This window comes from Phoenix dactylifera, chromosome 13 (genome assembly GCF_051530095.1).
Source record: "Phoenix dactylifera cultivar Ajwa chromosome 13, Ajwa_hap1_PhDact_Kaust_v1.1, whole genome shotgun sequence".
NCBI lineage: Eukaryota > Viridiplantae > Streptophyta > Magnoliopsida > Arecales > Arecaceae > Phoenix > Phoenix dactylifera.
The window spans coordinates 6,957,778-6,977,352 of record NC_143202.1 but is presented as its reverse complement, the minus strand read 5'-3'; the positions used below and the strand labels follow the sequence as shown (position 1 = coordinate 6,977,352).

The following is a 19,575-nucleotide window of genomic DNA, read 5'->3' as shown; positions in this document are numbered from 1 at the left end:
TGAGAAGTGGACTTATCAAATATACTTCAAAAAAAGAAATTTACTGATGGATCACCACCATCTATCTATAAAGGCTTTTCTACTTTTTCTCTTCCAGTAAATCACGTACATCATGTTAAACATATTGCTCAGTTTGACTCCACTCATACATGTCTTTAGCATCATAGCAAAAAAATTTCATAAGTAAAACCACTGTTTCTAAGAATATTTACCAACATGGCGACCATTCAATATGTCTTTGTGGTAAAATTTTTATAAATCAAACCAACACTAACTGGAGAAGTAATTGACAGACAGAATCCTTCTGAAAACTTCAACAAACGAGTAATATCAGTGCAAGTTTAATCAGACCCCAGAAAAAACACAACTTATTTATATTTAATTTGAACTTGACTGCTGCAGGAAACAAGCCAGACGAGCCATTTGTGGCCAGTCCAAATCAATTACCAACCCTAGAAAGCGCTCAAGATAAACCCCAAGTGGATGGAGCATACTAAAGGTGCACATATTCTACACTATATTCTCTTTCAAATTTGTTGGATGTGGGAAGTTTTCCATTCAAATGAAAAATGGAAGTCTAATGCTTTCTCAAAAACAAACATCAATTCTTGTATTTGACATTCATTAAATAGAAAATTCAACACAAAATTACAACCAGTACAACAGTTTGCCGAAACATAAATAACCTGTGAACTGGAATTGTAAATGTTCATCGGGCAGCACAAGCTTCCTATTAACAGATGATATAGATCTCTGGATTTGGTATTAGAAATTATCCAAAATGAAAGATCTTGTATTTAGTTCTTTGACCTTGTGGTCACTTGCAGCGCACTGCTGTTACTGCCTCTTACTACCCTTTTACATCCTAATGACTTGCTCCCTTCACCTGGATCCCCCACAGTTAGAATTGAGAAAACTAAATAAATAAATTTTTTCTAAAGATCATTCAGATCAATCATCGATTCACTGCTCCAGTAAATCTCGGAGGCATCCTCCCCAGAAGAAATGGTGAGATCACCAGAAGGTTCAGACAATGCACAATCCAAAGAATCAGCTAATTCAGCCTCCCACATACCCAACCTGCAAACCTTCTTATAAGCCTCATAGCCTGCTGCTTTCAGCCCTTCTGAGATTATTTTGGACGGAGCAGTAGAATTAGTCATTCCGGATCCTATTTCTTTTAGTAAAGCCTCTGCAGAACCTGACTTCTGAAAAACCACAACTGCACACGTCTTATCCACCAACTGCAATTCAATGTCTTCTGAGAACACAGAATGGGTTTGTCGAAGGTGGTTTTTTAGTTCTGCAGCAGAAGTTCCCTCACGAAATCCCCAAATGAAAACTAAGTCATCAGTACTGATTTTCCTCACATTATCCATATGGAAATCAACATCATCAGCCTCACTTTCTTGAAGGCTATTAGAAATGGGATAAAAGATGTTTGCATATTCTTCAATTGGCACCGTGTGCTGTCCAAGTGAAGTTTGACAATCAGGAACTATTTTCAGTAAGATGCCGAGTTTTGCAAACACTCGTGTTAGTTTCAAGACATTATGTCCATGGTTGTTGTTGCTATTTCCATCAGCTGATGCATAAAAAGAAAAAAAAGAAAAAAAAAAGGGGAAAAGTATTAACAAGCTACTTGGAATCTAATTAATTAAAAGGAACAGGCTAGAAGATAATATAGTCAAGCATATCACACCCACAATATGTGCTGCATTTCAGAAATTTTTTAGACCAGTCAGTCAAGATAATATTTGTGTTAAAGAAAATTAAATAGGTCAAAGTCAATGTAGAAAATTTTTGTTTTCAAAAGGGTCAAAAGATGGTATTCACAAAATTTTCTTGGTTGCTCTGTCAATATCTGGTGAATGTGTCCAGTAAGCTACTTTCTATAGATCTTTAGGCTATTTTATCAAGAAAACCGTGACCATAGGATGTAAGACATTACCAAGTTGAGGAATTTCCACATCTATGGGCACAAAAAACTGCCTCTTTAAGTAACTGAGAGCAGCAGGTAGGTTCCTTGCTTTTCTCAAAGGGCCAATTTCCTTCAACAGATGGCTGACATCAACTATATTAGAGAAGACCAACCTCAAAGAGCACATAAATTCATTCAGGCTTGGTTGCAAAGGGGAAATAAACTTTGAATGAATGAATGTAAAATCTGCAAGAATTAATTCCATCAGTGTATCAATTGCAGATAAAAGCAAACCTCTGATTATCATTATCATTATTATTAACAGTAAGTTTATTGCATAAAATCACCATGTAGACAATTGTAGGCAATAATTGGTTTTTTGGAACTGGAGATCAGATCAATCACTTCTCGGAACCCACGGACTTTCAGGTTCTGTTCTTCCTCAAGATTTTGAATCTCACTCTAACATTAAAAAAATCAGTTAGCAAGTAATTAGGTGAAACTTCTTAAGTCCATGCACAATGGAGACAATTATAATATGGATCTGACCATGAGAAGATTCTTATCTTCCTCTGAACTAGTCAGCACCACCCGTACTGACTTGGCACCCCCAGATTTGTCCGGAACAACTAGAGGTACAAGGTCATCAGAAATATGAGTTACCATCTGCATCCAGAGAGAACAATCTTAAATGAGCTAAGTAAAGATTACATCAGTGGGAAGCAACCACCTTTCTCCAGATACACAATACAGGTTTATAACTTGGCCGAATTTCCTAGCTCTACCAGAAAACAGAACACAGGAATCTAACATACTTGATTGTCAGATACACTCTAGCATCATGCCAGTATGTTGGTGCCACTGAAGTAAGCTAATATGAATTTCTATTTTTGTGCCATTCCATGCCTGAGTACATAGTCTTTTCTTCTGTTAGTGCAAACTAAAACTCTACCTGGACAACCTAGAAAGAACAATAAAAATCTAATGAAGTGTACCTTGAGTAAACTGGTCACATATTCTTGGCATCACAATATGGAGAGAAAAATGAAAGAAAAAACACATCCAATAATGAACTCATCCTCGTTTTATAAGACCAAACAATTTCAAAGTCATACCTCCAAAGCCAGCTGAACTTGACGATCACTGCAGACATCAATGCTCAAGGAGGGCCTTGAACCATAAACTTCACCACCTAGGATGAGTTTCCGCAGGGATTTAGCTAGAGACCCTATATACCACAGCTAAATACAACAGTAAGAGGCCATAAGATCTTATAAAGAACTTAGAACATGTATATCTGAAAACCAACCATCTGCCATGTTGCATGGATCTTTACAAGCATTCCTCCAGTTCTCTACTCTAGACTTGATTCTTCCAATAAAAATTGAATCAGCAACTGATGGACTTGGAGAGGAAGATGATGAATAGACACGAGGAGTAGTTCTCTCTTTTGCAATGGATTCTTGAGCTCTGGATAAATATGATATACCTACCGAACATATGGAAAACAGAAAATTTAATAGTTCTTCATTAATTCCAAGAGTTCATTGGGTCACTCCCATGCTACTCACCATCATAAATGCTGACATTGAAATCAAAACCTTCTCGAGCCATAGATGCCAGAAATGAAGTCTGACATGAAAAACTGTAAGAAGGCATGCCCAAATTTAGCTCATCTCGAGGGAACAAATGAAAGTTGTACCTGTACAACAGGAAATTAAATAGCTAACGTGTTATGAGCAAGCCGTGAAATGTAAATATGCAAATAAAGACAATGATCATGATTACAAAGAGGACTAAGCCTCAAGGTGGCCTGTGGTGTGAGCCTTGGAAAGTCTAAATTAAACGTCCATAAGTTGATAAGATGGACAACAAAAATTATATGCATAATTGCATACAATAGGAAAAGCTTATTTGAACACATGCATGATTATTGATGCATTGCAGCATTCTTTCTATGAAGCAGAGATCTGGTTTAATTATCATGTAACTTGCACAAACAAGTAAGTGTTAAAGTGATCAACGAATAATAGCAAATGTTGTCACAGAGGCTTAGATTTGTATCAATAGGACAAGTTGGGAGTTTGAATTCTGCTGAATCCCCTTGCCTCAAAAAAAAAAAAAGATGAAGTGTTTGATAAATATGAAATACTCTATTATGCTTACCCATAAATTCCAGGAAAAATGACATACAAAATGATCAATAAAATTGACCAGACAAGTTCAGACATGCATTAGCATAAGAGAGACGAAAGATTCAATAACATGGAGAATTGAAAAGAACAAAAGAGAATATTTTGAGGGAAGCCACAAATTGAAATACAATGACGAAAATAAGCAAGAAGTGATAGATATGGAAAAACTTAAATCACCAAATGCTTAAATTTTGAAAAAAAAATGTATTTGCAAGTAAAAGGAATGTAGGAAATAAATAGAGAAAAACGGTGAAGCAAAAATATATCTTTAGGTAGGAAGCAATGATAAAAAAATTGTAATAATAAAGATGAGATTGAAACTGATGTAGTATCAGAAAGAAACTACATTCAAAAAAGAATCAGAGATTTTAACAGAAATGAGAATAAGAACAAGAATTTGAAAAAAGATTTGGCATTGTTATGATAAAAGGCATGCAATGCGAAGAGGCAGTTTTAGGCCTTAGCTTAAGCGTAAAACCTACATAAAGATCTCTATGGCCTTGCTATCGAAGCATATACCCAATGTTTTTGGATTTTTTCTTCCCAAGACGTAAAGATAGCATAGTGATATTATTATAATTGAAAAGAAAAGTTAGCCAATTTCCCTAGTATAAAATTAAACCATAAAAATAATTTTCAGAATAATTATTTTTCTGCATGAACAGTTCCAAGCCACAGAAATTACTATGAAATTTTAGCCCCTCCACCCACCTCTGAAAGAAAAAAGAAAAGAAAAACTAAAAGAAAAAAGAAAAGTATACTTGCACATTGGTATCAGGTTTGATGCCTCCGAGCGATTAAAGGTTTTCTAGTTTGAAGGATATGCATTTGCTTTGGAGCATGTAGACTTTGATATGGATGGTGGGAAGCATGGAATGCCGTACCGGTCCGAACCGGCCGGTACGGGCCGGTACGTACCGGTCCGGCCGTGGACCGGTACCGGAACGGATAAAATACCGGTATTTTCCGGTTTTTTATCCGAACCGGCCGGTACGGGTGCGTACCGGCCGGTTCGGGCCCGTACCGGCCGGTTCGGAGCCCGTACCAGCCGGTACGCACCTCGTACCGGTGCGAACCGGCCGGTTCGCACCGGTACGATTTTTTTTTTTTTTTATAGAACCACAGCGCCGCGCGCTGTGGTTTTTGAAACCACCGCGTACCGGCCGGTACGGGACCGGTACCAGCCGGTACGTACCGGACCGGACCGATACCGTACCGGTCCGGCCGGCCACCGGTACGCCGACCGGTACCGGTACGGCGGACCTTGGTGGGAAGAATTATCTGCAAAACTCAGTTGGCAGCAGAGATGTGAGGGTAGTGTCATGTTAAGTGTAAAAATAAATACAAGTTCTTCAATTGGAACTTAACTAATATAACAGGGGGTGGGTAGTCTGGGCTTGGCATTAACATATAAATCTGCTTGTATATACGAATCAATAATAGATATGATATAATGAAGGAGATTGTCCCCACAAGCTTCAATGTGATATTGTTAATGATAGTGAGCACCTTAGAGCTCAGATAACAAATGCATAATTGTTTGACATTACTTAAAGAAAGAAAAAGGTTTAACATATGCTTACTAATAATGTGCTGTCTGCTGTGATAATGGTCCTTGACCAAAAAAGCTGTATTGCATTTATATGTGTCAGCTTCAAGGATCATACTAAGATCCAGAAGATGCATTTAAAGTTTTCTGATGCCCTACATCCGGAATTCAATATGATGCCAACCCTCTTAGTTGGTACTAAATTCTTGGCCAAAGCAACTTTGAACTATAGAATAACTATGAGAAACATAGAAAAGCCATTTGGTAGGTAAGACAGAGACCTTATTGGTTTATGTTGTTAGGGAATGTACATAGTTAGACCTTATTAGTACTTAAAGAGATGACACAAGCTGCATATCACAGATTGTCATTTAAATTTCACGAACATTCAATGAATAGATGCCTAAAAATTTGCTGCTTCAATAAAGGAGCATTTGTACAAAGACATCATTAATTATAGTTTTTATTAATTAAAGAACTCAAAGTAATCAACAAATATAGAATGAGAAAGCACAAGTTCTGCATGGCTGATTGTCATTAAAGTTTCACAAACATACAAGGAATGAAGGAACAAACATATACAAGTCTTTCATATAGAAAACATATTATATAAAGACATCGGGAGTTATAGTTCTACTAATGGAAGCTTAATAACGCGAATCTTTTCAAATTAGACAAAGCAGACTAAAAATGTCCTACCTAGTGTATGAAACGTTGGAGGTTATAACATGCTATCAGGGTCAGCCACCTTGCTCTATATAAGAATCTATAGGTTCAGCTAGAACATTCCAAAACTATCCCTTCCCTAAAACTTTCATACCATTTATTTGAGCAGTTCTTAGTTTTAATTATTCTACTATTGACAGCTGAAAGGTATCTAAGTGAGTTCCTTAGGGTTGGGGCAAGTGTTGCACTTGATAAGAACCAATTATGAGAGCTGACTAAAGAAGCTTGCATCAAGAAGGCAAAATAATTCTACATAGACAATGCTCTTGCACGCCACAATTCCTACTCTATAATTCAATTCTGTTACCCTGAGCCACTGCAGAGTAATGCTCTATATTCCATTTAATTTTGTAGCATAAGGAAGCACATGTTTAATGCACGTTATTTTACCGTACCAACTCATATTCTGAAGAACTTATGATGGTCTTTATGAAAGAAGCCTCTAAAAAAATGCACAAATGTGGACATTTATTACACCAAAGAGGATCCTGGGTTGGGTGATTTGAAGAGAATCCTGGGTAAAGGTGTTCCTTGAGGAGCATGCATACCATATTCATTGCCTTCCCTGGTTATGCTGAAAATGGATGATGCATGAGGCTAAAGGGAAAAGAGCAACTTCTAGTAAAATAACAAAAATTCAGTTGAAACTTTTAAAAATCAACGTTTTGCAAAGAAAGTTGTCAACCCTAAAGCCATAGGGTTCCAATCCTTGTTTTTATGTGGGAAACTCATGTTCCCCTACTTCCTGTGATATTTTTGAAAAGATTGATTAGATGGAGGAGCATGGGTGGCTTCTATTTACCTTTGAACTTCAAAAAATGTGGCTTGATACCGGGAAGGCTATAAGTGTATAGACTTCACCTTCCAGATTGCTTTCAAGATCCTTGCTTGTATTCCTTTGTTCTCTAAGATGGAGTGAGCCAGCTCAAGCCACTTCAATCCATCCTTGTTTGGATACCGGCTAGAGCATTAGTCTACAGAGAATGCCTCGCTTCAGAGTTGTCCTATACCGTGGCTCCACTTACTTCAAAGATGGTGCCACCATGGAACTAGGCTGGCCATATTGCATATGGCTTTCTCTAGAATTATGCCAAATGGCAATCTCTCTTTTTTCTTTGACAAGATAGTTCCATTTTCTTTCAAGAGACTCCTAAGCTACCTACAGAGAATCGCTTAGGCCTACCAAGTTGGTTTAGGCAAGTCCACAATAGCCTTTGCCCTCATTTGCAGCTGATGGAGCAAGCAAGCATCTTGGTGACTCCGAGAATGACTTTGACCTGTTCAGAATGTTAGAAACTTTTGACCCACATGTTCTTTTTCAATGTGGGTGTGATAATGATGCTGTTGGAAGAGATGTCTGTGATCTTGGAAATCCTTATTTGCATGTTCTTGCCAAACTTGGAATATCATTAACTACCTCTTTGCTCATCTCTAACAATAGTGTGCTAGGTCCTCAATCTCTTAAGCCTATCCATAAGAGCTCTAGCCACCCTGAGAGGCTATTCATCCGTGTCTCCTCTTCTAACTACTCTCCTTGTTCTTCATATCTTATTGTCCCCTTTCTAGCAACAGAGTCTTGCATGCTGCTACTCCACAAAATATCCAACTAATATGGAATCACCTCTTGCTTGATTTGGGCCTCCACCCATCCTCAAATCTCCAGGCTCAATTCTCCTTGGTTGCCATGAGGGAAGGAGCAAACTTGGCCTGGTCTCCTTGAACGGCGGTGGAGCCAGCCTCTTGAACTCAAAGATCCTACTACACTAACAACTGAACCCCAACATCTTGTTGCTACTACAACTGCTGCTACTACTCCTGCACCACTCTGAGTAAGGTCTACATCAATTGGAACATCAAAGGCTACTGCTAGTTTCCTGCAAGTTCCCGGTAAGGTTATTGATACCCTCCTACTTGCGAGTGTCATTAGCCTATTGGTGAGTGCCACTAGCTTGCTAGTTCCAAGGTTCCTAGCATGGAGTCACCAATAACGTTGGCAACCCTCCTAACACAGAATTGTGCCATTCCAACCTACACCCATTAGATAGTAACACAAACACATTAGGAAATTTCTAAATTTACTGAGGTAACAAACGATATTAAAATACAGTTATACAATAATTGTACAAAAATGTATCCCATAATACTTAATTATCTACCCACCTACAATCTTCTTGCGTTAAACTCTAAAGATCAAAACATAAGCTTCAACGCCACTTTAGTAACGACCTAGGATCTCACCCAAAAAGGGCTAGCTAAAAGTTTACTAGTTGAGTTCCTTGGCTCTGCTTAGGTATCTAAGACATCCCTAACACACACATGTGGGGCTAAACACATGCCCACACGGGTCCTTGCAAGATATTTATAAAATGGCTCAAAAAGCAATATCTCTCTACAACCTAGATAAAAAGCACAAAATGTAGTATGACAACTATGAAAAACTATCAGTACAGACTAGTAGAGAAGCCCAAACTGTAGCATAAACCCCCATCTATGTAGCCTTAAAGCATGTAAATTAGTCAACTCTAGGTCAACAAGGCAGACTTGCCAATGGGTTTGAGTCAGCCTTGGTCAACTTGTAAGTGGGTTTGATTGGGCTTGAGCAAAGGCCAAGTGATGCTCATTCAAGACACTGATATGACCTTTATCCAACATAACATATTGCCACCTTTAGGCACAAATTTGTTTGATTAAGCAGAGACAAAAGAAGCACACATATATGTTAGAGTTGGACGTCAAAAGTGTTCTGCCCACACTTAAAGGATTCAACGGCTTGAGCTCCAACAATAGTATCAACGGATTTTCAATATCTTCTTCTTTCAACATAAAACCGAGCTTTAGAAACAAAAGTAATATAGGCCTGGGTCTCACACTCCCTAAAACCCAATGGCTTATGTGCCTGTGTGTTGGCTTCCTACTTTTTCCTGAATGGGACTAAATTTTCAAGGGAGGATCAATAAGATGATTTCAAAAAAGAAAAAAAACTTAAGTTTTAAATACTTAAGGAAAGACATGCAAGAAGAGAAAATCATTTCAGAGAAGGGAACTCCAAAAAAGATTCAGTAGTACCCATTTTTTCCTTTTGAAGCACCTTATATACTTTTAAGTCCCAATAGCTAGTTCACCTCCAAAGGTACAATAATAATGTTTGAAAAAGATTTGTTTAAGCTCATGTCTTAAATGGTATTGAATTGTGCCTCCTGTTCTTTCAACTCGGAGGCCTTGTATAACAACAATAAGAATGTAAAGCCAATAACATAGTTATAACCCGATGCCAACATCTACCCATACCACTATTACAATAAAGCACAATCTAATGTAGCACCAAATCATGCTTGCTATTGCATATCACATCGTATGGAATGCACCTAGAACAACTTTTATACTAATGAAATAGTAGCATAGGAGCACTGCAATATTGAGAATATGGAGCAATCTAATTGTTTCCTTTGTGCTGATGTTTTTGGCTCTTGCCTTGGGCTCAGAGAGACCAAACACCAACCAAAAAGCTTTGTTATAAAGAGGCAGGAAGGAGCAGAAGCTCTAGGATTAGAAATTCAGCAGGAAAATTAAATCAATATATGATATGCTTATGCTAAAATCTGATCCTCAGTAAGCAGATTAGAGTAGAAGGATAGACAGGATTATGCCTAGAGTTCTAGACTGGTGAAGAGGAAAATTCAGGTAATCATGGCGTTTTTATAGATGATAAATATGGATAGATCTTGAAATTAAGCAAGAATTTTGGAGCAAGAGAAGAGTAGTTTCGAAGGATAAAAAAATTAAATCTTGGGGTATGCTGGAAGGGCTTCTAAGAGATCTAGACTTCACGTTATATGATATTGTTGTATACTAAGTTCTACATAATTGCATTGAAAATATATAAGCGAGTATGCAACACAAATTTACAGATTGCATAAGATGCCTTATCTGAGGCTATGATCAACAGCTAAGTGATTCTCACACATTTTAGCAAGCATATAGAAACGAGAAAAAGAAATCCCTCATATGTTCCTTATCAATCTGGATGATTTTCTAATCAAGTAGGATAGAAATCAAGCTGATGTCAACATCTTAATTGAGTAGCATAGCAATCCAGTAGGAAATTGAAACTCCCATGCCATTGTCAGAAGTGTCCAAAAAGATCGAAACTTTTCATGAAATCCTCAAATTTCCAATTGCGAGCAATGCTAATTTTCGATTATGGAAACTAAAATTAATAGCCGCAAGGTTAAAGAAAGAACATAAGAGGGGTGAGTTGAAGAGAGATCCTTACGGGAAGGCGACGACTTTGGAGCCTTGGAAGCGGAAGGGGCAGACGGCAAACTGGAGCAGCTCAAAGGTCTCGGCGGCGAGCTTGGCCTTGAGGTAAGCGGTCTCGGCGATGTCGATGGGAAGGATGCGGCGCCAGGGATAGCGGTGGGAGGAGGAGGCGGCGAGGTCTCCGGTCTTCTGGGAGGAGACGGCGATGAAGTCGGCATCCTGGATGTGGACTTTGATCTGTTGGAGGGCTGCGGAGAAGTTCGATTTGGTGATTTGCTTCACGGCGCCTCCCCAGCGGTGCTTCCCGCTGCTCGCAACCATCTGCCGCCGTAGAGCAGCAAACTCAGCCGCCTCAAGCAAAGCCGGTTTATGTTGGCCGTATAGGGAAATAAATAATAATAATAATAATAATAATAACTCACCCATATTTTATAACTGAGGTGCCACTGGTACGTAGGCCTGTTAACGAGCCGAGCTGCCCGGGCTCGGCCCGATAAAAGCTCGGCTCGAGCTCGGCTCGTTAGTCAAACGAGCCCAAGCCCGAGCCTAAAATGAAGCTCGTTTAAATTCGAGCTCGGGCCCGAGCTCGAGCCCGAGCAGCTCACGAGCCCGTTTGGGCTCGCAACTTCACTGCTTTGTATCAAGCTCCACACGGTTTTGGATTTGGGTCTCCGGGTAGAAGAGGCCGTAGTTCCTCTCTAAGGTGGGCTCCGGCTTCTAGTCCTCGTTGAAGAGGGCGAACAGGTAGACGTCCACATCCGCCGCGACGTCCCGGCGTTCCCTGACAGCACACGCCGCACCAGGTAGCAGTTGTAAGCCGCCGCGTTCGCCGCCCCCGCCTCCGTCTCGTTCGCATCCCCCTTCGACAGCCACCCCGTCTCGGAGACCATGGCTTTGACGTCGCTGTACTTGACCTTATTTTTTTTTTTTCTTTCCCTCTTCCCTCCCCCCACCAACCCACCCGCACTTGCCAGCTTTTAAAAGCTCACACCCAGTTGCTGTACAGAACCAGAGCTTGGATATTCGTGTATCGATGGGAAACTCAGGCGCTCCCCCCTCTTCCCTCAAGCAAAAGATCTGCCACTGTTACTCGCCGCAGCAAAAAGCAATCAAACACACTGCACTCTCCTATCTCCAGCACCCCTTAGCCTAGCTATGGTAGGATGTAATGGCGTCCTCGGCCGTGCCGGTGCTCGTGGCCGAAGTCGGCGGCCGCCGCACGCCGACGAGGTGAGTCCATTCTCCCTTTTTTTTTTTTCTTTCCTTTCCTTCCTTCGTTCTTCTCTTTTTCTTTCTTCCTTTCTTTCTCTCTCCCCCGCTCGCCCCATTCCCATCCCGGAGCTCGGGCTCGGGCAAACGGGCTTTACGAGCCCGAGCCCGAGCCCGAGCCTGAGCCTTTGCTGTGCCTACCGAGCCCAAGCCCGAGCCTAATATTGGGCTCGGTACCGAGCCCGAGCCCGAGCCTGAAATTTGGTAAAACGAGCCGAGCCGAGCCCGAGGAGGCTCGGGCTCGGCTCGTCAACAGCCCTACTGGCATGGTAAATCCAATAATAACTGCTATGATACTAATATTAAAATTTATTTTTCAAAAATCAATCTAAAAAGATAAAGAATGATTAAAGAATATTAGTCAATATTTTCATATTACAGTGGCAAGTACGCTAGCATTTCTTAATTTATACTATTAAGATATTTAGATTTAAGATATATTATATGTAATCTCGGTCAAGATCTTAATCAACATAAAAAGTTTAGTTTGTATAAAAGATGTGTTTCTGAAAGAGCTGCCAATACCTTGCTAAAATAATTTCAAAAAAAAAATATAAATTTGGGGCCCAACTTCGGCTAACAAAAAATGGACCCCACTACTAAAGTGGCCACAAATTAGCATCCAGCCAAAAAAAATAAAATAGAATCCATTTTTCAAGGCCTCCTAGATAGCTACTATGAGAGAGAATTGCTCTCTAGGACTATAGATACATAAACTTTAATCTTTGGCTATTTTAAATATTTATTTGTCCTTAGCTTGAATCTCAAGATATCAACCTTTGATCTTATTCTAGCACAATTTTCAGTGCATTAATGTCAAGTTTTTTTGATATTTGGTGGCTTTTAGTCCATCTTGTTGGTCTTTGATTCTATAATTTGACATGAGAGAGACTTAGGTTATGTAATTAGAAGGTAAGGGTTCCAAGTTTACATCACTATCACATATTTAACTCATGTGAAAATGTTGCTGTAGCTTTCACTTTGACTATTTGGAGGGGAAAGACAGGCATGCCAAAAAAATTGGTTCGTTGGTGAAGAGTGGTGACAAGTTTTATAGCTAAGTTGTGGTAGATGCATGAGAGTGCCACCGGTATTAGATTAGCTAGCAATAGAATGATCAAGAATGATGATGAAAGTAGCATGGATCCAGATATCTTGGTCTTCAAGAATTTATGTTAGCTATAATTATGATCAAGGTATTCTACTGCTATTTGTAGAGGTAAATTAGAGTCTTACTAGTAAACTAAGTGCAAAAAATTTAAAAATAAAGTAAAGATAATTTAAAGGCAAAGATAAATTGATTTCATTGATGGGCCAAAAACCCTCGTATTTGAGTTACAATCTATTATTTATACATATAACAAAAATTGTAGAATAAGCATTGAATTCTTGAAATCATCCACATCAGCTCATCATAATCTTTAGTAGTTCTAGAAGTTCACCTCTAGAATTCTACATACCTCACATATGGTATAACTGCAAGCCAAATCCTACTCAAAATAAAACTAATATCGGCCTGTGCCTGCACATGTCCGTGGCCAATTCCCATTCCTTCAACCTATGTTCCTACACTTATCTTTGTTGGACTGTCATGGTCGAACCCTATTAGGTCAAGCAACGATCATGTGACTTCCATCTATTGTAATCCTTTGACTTTGGCACATGGTGATTTCTCACAACTATCATCTAAGTTGTTGAGATGAGGAGCACATAAAAATTTTTGAAACATTTAATTGTCTGCATGATATTTGAGCACATAAAAGATGTATATTTTAACTCAAAAAATTCTATATTTTTACATGATTATACACATTTTGATATTGTAAAATATGTAAATAGTTGTTGCCCAAGATGACAATCTAAGAGAGGGTTGAATTAGATTTTCAATTTTTTTTATAAACTTAAACAATGCTTATGTAAAACTAATGTAAACTTAAGTATGCACAGTGAAAAGAATAATAAATCAATGTACAAGATACGAACAAGCATAAACTACTTAAACACAAAAATTTTATGGTGATTCAGAGCCAAACTAAGCTCCTACATCTACTTTCTAAGACCTCCTTATTGAAGATTTCACTATAATTTATCAACAAGATTACAACTCTGTTATTTTTTGGGTTCACAACTAAACCTAATGATTTTTTTTCTAGAAATCAACCAAAACCAAGTTGTTTTGTTGGTATAGCTAGACCAACCCTATATTCCAATACATAGGAACTTGTTGCTGACTTCCAAGTTTAACAAAATTTAGTCGATTTTTTAGAGCAATCGACTGCAATCTAGCTCTTTCTTGGGTACAACCAAACTTTACAAGATAGTTGATTTTTCATGATGTTAGCCACACCAAAAATCCCACATGAGATTTTTTAATTCTCACGCCTTAACCCTGGAATGCGATAGACACCGCACGCCCGCACGACGGACCATACAGGCATGCAAGGTAGTTAATCATATCCAAGCAATTACAAATGCTTAAAATTGACTTAAACATTAATTTATTCAAAGCAATCTTACAAAGTTTCAAAATAGCATATATCAACATAAATCAAATTTTCTAGCTAGTCTAACTAAAGTTCCAATAATTGAGCAAAATCTTCCAAATCTAGCACACTCTCCAATCCCGTGTCATCAAGCCTCCAGATCTGAAAAAAAGATAAAATATGATCATGAGCTACACTAGCCCAGTAAGCAACATAATACCCTATAGTAGGGTCAAAGCATGCTAGATATTTAATCAAAACACAAAATAATGACTGAGAATTAGATTACAAATAAGCATATTTTTTTTTGAAACTTATTATCATTTTTACAAAAACTTTTATATCAAAATTCCAATATCAATAGGCTACAGCCACATAACCCAGTGGCATGAATTGCGCAAAGTGCCAAAAATCACTATTGTTAACCACCAGTGGCAACGTTTTCCAAAAATCACTATTCTAATCACCAGTGACAACGGTATCCAAAAAGTACTATTCTAATCACTAGTGGTAACGGTGTCCCAAAACCACTATTCTAATTACCGGTGGCAACGATGTCGAAACTACTTTCTCACAGATATAAATCAACAAGGCCAATGAACAATCTCCATGGACAAGGCTAGAATATATCATAGCCATGCTGAGAATATATACATATAAAAATAGATTTCATAAGTTGCCTAGTCATATTTACAAATTTCATAGCATATAGCAAAATTTTCAAATGACATTTAACATGCTTGACCCATTTTACTAAGTACAAAACATATTTCGAAATTTAATCAACTAATAATTATTTTACCAATAATTTGAAAAATATACTTTGAAGTATTAATTTACTTACCTCTTCTCGTTTTAAACCCTACTTCAGGTAGGGAGATCAGGTTCCCCTATTTAAATATCATTAAAAATAATTAACTTCTTTGTTAATTTTAGAGCTAAGTAAAACAAAAACACTATTGGACATTACCTAAAATTGGCCCATAATGTGTACGACCCAATAGACCCGCATAGGCCCACATTGGACATGGCCCAATAGGGCCCAAGCTTGGCCCACATTAGACATAGCCCAATAGGCCCGCATTGGCCTACATTGGACATGGCCCAATAGGGCCCCAAACTTGGCCGACAAAAGGGCATGGCCTAATAGGGCCCAAAGTGGATGAACTGGGCCTAAGTTTGGCCCACACTAGGCTCGGCCCAACGGAGCCTAAAGTGGCTTAACTGAGCCAAATTTTGGCCCGCAATGGACTCGACCCAATAGGGCTCAACATGGTTGAATTGGGCCCAAGTTGGGCTCACAATGGGTATGACCCAACAAGGCCCAAAATGGATGCAGTGGGCCCATAGTTAGCCCACAATAGGTACAGCCCCAATAGGGCTCCAATATGGCTGATCTGGGCCCAAGTTGGGCTCACAATGGGCACGGCCCATCACGGCCCACAAATGGCCTCTCTTCTTCTCGATTCATCCTAGAACAAGGAAAGAAGGAAATAAGGAGGAAGGAGGAGGGAGCCGGCGGGGTGACCGGCCTGGGTGGCAGAGGCTGTCGTCCGGTCGACGACCAGCTGACCGTAGTGGCGGCCGACGACCGCTGCGGCGATCGGTGTGAAGAAGAGACCGAAAGTGGCCTCAGTTTGGGGCCAAAATAGAGGAAGAAATCAAGTTATTTGGCAATGAAACAAAGGCAAGGAGAAGGAAGACTCACCGGCGAGCGACAGAGGCAACGGAGAGAAGGGATCTTAGCCAAGGAGCGGTTCAAACAATGACTAACGGCCGCGACGACGTCAGAGCTTCAAACAGGAAGTAGATCTCGGAACAGGGCTTCGAAGAAACAAAGAGGGAGAAGGGGAAAGAGAGCTTGGCAGAGCTCAAGGCAGTGGCCAGATGTGAAGGAGGAGAAAGAAAAGGGAGGAGGAGAAGAAGAAAGCTCGGGTGGTGATCTCAGGAGGAGGGGTTTTTATAGTGTGATTTGAATGGCGCACTGCCGTGATTCCTACGACGGTTGAGCATAATCGACAGCTGCTCGTGTGGCCGTGGGGTTGCCGCGGAACGGCCGTGGCACCTCTGCTCCCCTTGCGCCCGAAGAAGCTGAAGGAGATCGCAGCTGTGATCCTCTACTCTGGCTCCTTCCAAAAAGGGAGCCGAGCTGGTGGTCATTTACCACCGCAACACTTGCCCCATCCCAGTTCCAAGTTCGATCCATATTTCTTGTTTTGGATGAAGAATGTAATTGCATCATCAAACTCTGTGTTTCCTTGAAAGATTGAGGCTAATTTATCTTCTAATAGTTGCATCTCCATGTATATGACTGAGGCTTCTCAAATGGGAGCATAGTCTGGGAGGAAGATAGCCTAGTTTCCTTCTCCTTCACTTGTCATGCTTGACACATTTGCAACAAGTTGACTGACGGAAGTTTCTATTGCAAGATTGCCAAGTTCGTGTGTGGCCTAGATAATTAAGAGTAGTACTGCTCTGGTGCAAAGGGATTGGCTAATGTACAAAAGTTAGCTGGACTATAATCATTATAATTATAGTGGAAATTCTCAAGAGGGTAGCTTTGGAGAGTGGACGTAGGAGTGGCTTGACTTTGAACTACTAAAAATCTGCCATGTTTTTATCTTTGTGTTGTGCTTTCAATTTTTCTTATCTATTGTTGTATTGATTGCCTTACACACCTTCTTTCACCCATTCACAGTTTTATTTTTGTTGATTCTTAGATTGCTTGCATACTCATTGATTTCTTTAACAAGTTTAAAATTGTAAAGAAATCCAATTCACCCCCTCTAGGGTTGCTATTTGGGCAACACAGATGAAGAAGTTAGTGCTACAAAATTGATAAGTTTTGTTAGTGCAAGTTTAAAATTAATTAACAAGTTTAAAATTGTAAAGAAATCTAATTCACCCCCCCTCTAGGGTTGCTATTTGGGCAACATAGATGAAGAAGTTAGTGCTACAAAATTGAACCTATATCATTGTAGCCCCAATTTGTAATTTGAGGGTAGAACCTATGACATTGGACTAAAATTAGTACACTATTAGATTTGTTTGAATGATAAAAAGCCTACCTTTAGATTTACGAGTTTGAGCTAGTCTAGGTTAGATCCAAAAGTAGTTATGGGAGTGTCTGACCAATTCTTGGTAGGATAGTTGTTGTTAGACCTATTTTTATGATCAAAATGCCTCTATTGCATGGGATTCATTTTCAAAAGCCTTCTTTTGCAATTTATTTGAGTTCTATTAAGTTTGAGGGGATTTCAAGAATTTTTATCAATGTAAGGCCCTAGAGCACTATAAATACCCCCTTGTACTTCCCACTTTTTGATTATAACCATTTTGAATCTTTTGGAGTTTCCCTTATGAGAGTTCTTGGTGGCATGATTCAGCATTGCTGTAGTGTGACTCCCTAGCAGCCTTTATGCAACTTGAATGTCACTTTTCCTCTACTACTTCAAAGGCCCTACTCGAGCTAGTGCCATGTCAATGGGCATGTGGGAAGCTTGCGTGAGGGATAATGCTGTTGGCGCTGTGCGAAAGCATGTGGATCCCTGAAAACCATTAACCTAGGGCATCAGGCCACGTGGAGAAAGAAGGAAGAAGAGATAAAGAACCATAATCACAAACTAGGAATTTCATGGAGAAGAAGAGGAAGAGAAGAGAGAACATGGGAGAAAGTTTTCTGGCGGCTCTTATTTCTCCAGAAAATAATACAAGTGATAACCATAAAACTGATTACATCAAGCCTTTATATAGGCTCTCAATTTTAGTCTAATCCCAAGCCAACTCAATCTCCCCCTAAGCCACATTAGAAAGCACTCAACCCAAGTCCATGACTTACATGCTCTCTCCCCTTAAGTCTAAACCTAGCCCAAGAATGACTTAGACCCTTAGGAATATAAATCACGAAATTCCTAAGCCAGTCAAAGACCAAAAATTTCCGTTGTTGACTGAATGGCACGCCTGGCACAGTGCTGGAGTCGACCCCTGTAGATCAGGGTCGACCCCAATACTTCAGGGGTCGACCCCTCAGATACAGGGGTCGACCCCTCCTGAGACGATAGAGAACAGCTCTCTATTGTCTCTCTGTGACTTCCTGGGTTCGACCCTTCCTTCACTGGGGTCGATCCCAGGGTTGTGTTAGATGTATGCCCTAGAAGCCAATCTGGCGGACACATTATTAATTCTAGGACATAAATTTGTACTTGACTTTATTATTATTGAATAATAAATGGGCATCTTTTTCATTCATATTGTTTATGTGTCTATGAATCGTCCAAGAAATTAATAAGATGATGATACATATTCTCAAGAGTTGAGAATTTGAGCCATGTATCATTGGTGATTAATTTCTAAATGCTCCTGATCAATGGATCATCACGAGGACGGTCATCGATCCGATCAGTGCACAGATCACTTTTCTTCTGGATGGACGAGACTCGAGTCCACAGTGTAGGGACACTGAAGTGATAGTGCAGGTGCTTGTTAGAGAACAAGGGTACTGAGCGTGACCAAGACAAGAAGTCACTTGGATGTCTATCCACTCGTCAGTGACTTGCTTGATGTTGCAATAGTATGACTGGTCCTTTGACCTGCGGTGCTTCGGCTACTCACAGTGAGGTTATTGTAGTTTGACTACACGTATACATAGTCTCTAGCCATATGGGTCCTTGTAGTGTAGATTGGCTGCAGTAAGTTCAATGTAGGAGTAGGGTATGCACTTACATGGAATCTATCGACCTTGATAGAAGAGGAGTGATCCTATGTGATTTGTTAGACTGAGTTCTAAGACCTTGGCTAGGGCAGAAATATAAAGTGGAGAAAGAGTTTTTCACTATCGAACTCAAGTCAAATAAATCTAGACATATGACAGACGACGGGATTTGACGAGTTTTCCATGACCTCCGATCTGTAGGGATCCACGATAGAAGGACTGTATCATACGATTGCTGCACCTAGAGGTTCATCATTCTATTCTGCTGGGTGGCCACTACATACTGCTAGGTGTCACTGGTGGATGGTGAGACTCACAGGGATCATCTCGATGGTCGATAATCCCTGGTGAGTTGAGTTGGAATTGTTTCAACCCATTGAAAGGAGTTTTCAATAATATTGTGATAGAGATCATAATATATCTCACTACCAGTCAGAATGAAACCTATGGGGTCACACACA

The 19,575-nt window shown here is 39.7% G+C and overlaps 1 protein-coding gene across 3 annotated transcripts; it reads right to left on the bottom strand.

Annotated features, from left to right (window-relative positions):
• Positions 1 to 584: 584 nt before the first annotated feature.
• On the bottom strand, positions 585 to 11,067 carry LOC103713912 (Polynucleotidyl transferase, ribonuclease H-like superfamily protein). Of its 3 annotated transcripts, none has more exons than XM_008800962.6 (8): positions 10,665 to 11,067; positions 3,493 to 3,623; positions 3,231 to 3,410; positions 3,037 to 3,149; positions 2,471 to 2,587; positions 2,269 to 2,383; positions 1,952 to 2,167; positions 585 to 1,585 (listed from the first exon to the last, which is right to left on the bottom strand). In XM_008800962.6, exons 1-8 carry the CDS (start codon positions 10,970 to 10,972, stop codon positions 936 to 938), a joined length of 1,830 nt encoding a protein of 609 aa, XP_008799184.1. In that variant the 5' UTR covers positions 10,973 to 11,067; the 3' UTR covers positions 585 to 935. The 3 variants fall into 3 exon arrangements, with proteins under 3 accessions (XP_008799184.1, XP_089783050.1, XP_038986940.1); XM_089926924.1 differs by lacking the exon at positions 10,665 to 11,067 and adding an exon at positions 4,878 to 4,988; XM_039131012.3 differs by lacking the exon at positions 1,952 to 2,167.
• Positions 11,068 to 19,575: the final 8,508 nt, after the last annotated feature.

Coding starts and splice junctions, on each gene's coding strand:
- LOC103713912 (XM_008800962.6), bottom strand. CDS start 10,972: ATGGTTGCGAGCAGCGGGAAGCACCGCTGGGGAGGCGCCGTGAAGCAA. Junction 2,168..2,268: donor TGCCTACAATTGTCTACATG/GTGATTTTATGC, acceptor TAATTCTTGCAG/ATTTTACATTCATTCATTCA. Junction 1,586..1,951: donor TGTGGAAATTCCTCAACTTG/GTAATGTCTTAC, acceptor TTTATGCATCAG/CTGATGGAAATAGCAACAAC.